Source organism: Carlito syrichta, unplaced genomic scaffold (genome assembly GCF_000164805.1).
Source record: "Carlito syrichta isolate Samal-C Ts95f unplaced genomic scaffold, Tarsius_syrichta-2.0.1 Scaffold113675, whole genome shotgun sequence".
Taxonomy (NCBI): Eukaryota; Metazoa; Chordata; class Mammalia; order Primates; family Tarsiidae; genus Carlito; species Carlito syrichta.
In genome coordinates, this window is record NW_007057771.1 from 11,140 (window position 1) to 12,329 (window position 1,190).

General features: G+C 49.4%; 1 protein-coding gene across 2 annotated transcripts in view; it reads right to left on the bottom strand.

Moving 5' to 3' along the window:
- VPS33B (VPS33B, late endosome and lysosome associated) overlaps positions 1-1,190 on the bottom strand; it is a 20,841-nt gene that overhangs the window by 5,850 nt on the left and 13,801 nt on the right. For both annotated transcript variants that reach the window (XM_008072033.1, XM_021719241.1), the window contains one exon: positions 633-679. In XM_008072033.1, coding sequence (XP_008070224.1) covers positions 633-679 — 47 coding nt within the window. The remainder of the gene's footprint in view (positions 1-632; positions 680-1,190) is intronic.

The following is a 1,190-nucleotide window of genomic DNA, read 5'->3' on the forward strand; positions in this document are numbered from 1 at the left end:
GGTGGGTCTCGAACCCACGGGCTCAGGCAATCCACTCACTTCAGCCTCCCAAAGGCGCGGGATTACAGGCTGAGCCACCGAGCCCGGCTAGGAGAATCTCTTGAGCCCAGGACTGGGAGGCTACAATGAGGGATGATTGTGCCACCGCACTCCTCCCTGGGCGACAGAGTGAGTCCTGACTCAAAAAACAACAACAACAAAGAAAAAACAGAAATAATCAAATACCAAATAAACAAGAACAAAAAGCAGCATAAGACTGATAGGAGAATAGAGAAATCTATGGATGTAAGCACTGAGGGGGAGGCTTCCCTGGTGGAATAGGACATGAGAAGGATGAGAAGGAAAGCTGAATCAAGGCCTTACTAGGTGCTACTTGAGGGGATCCTCGGGAGTGAGAGCCCGTCACCAGGTCCCACAGCCGAAGTGTTTAAATTCTCACACTGGCCAGGCACCAAGAGAGGGTGCAGGGGCAGAGTGGCATGCTGAATGGAGACTCTCCCTAGTACCTCTAAGAGGGAGGCCAGAAGAGACACAGGAGAGTGATGGGGACAGGAAGGGCCATGTCTCTTTCAAAAGTGCCCAATAATCACCCTCCATCTAGTTCCCTCGAGGGTACATCCTCCAGGCCTTACCTGCAAATACTGTGTTTTTAGAGATCGGTAATCTTTGGAGATCAAACCTGAGGGGGAAGAAAGTAAGACACGCGCATGGGAAAGAGGCCAAATGGGGGGCACTAAGACGCAGAGCCACAGCAGCCAAGCAGCTAACACCTTATCGGGAGGAAAGATTCAGTCAGTATTGCATTGCACACAGTTGTTCTAAATTCATGCCTCCATTTAAGCTTATGGAAAGCTGAGGCCTAGGTCTGAGAGTTCCAAGGAAGAACTCTGAACCACAGGTGCTGAGGAAGGGACACTGGCACTGATCTCATTGTAGTGGGGTGGAGAGGGAGGAGAAGGGACATCTTGTGCATTTCTTTCTGGCTAAGCGACAGTTTGACCTGAAACTGCTTTACAGGTGATAAATCAGTGTTAAAATGAATTCCAGAGTGTGGTTTTCAGTGTTTTTCTCCATGGAGGTGAGAAGAAATGGGTTTCCAACTACACTAAAGGAGATTGGGAATGAGCAAAATCAGCTCTGGATGGAAAGCAATCTTCAAGAATATTCACCGCCGGGCTCGGTGTCTCAGC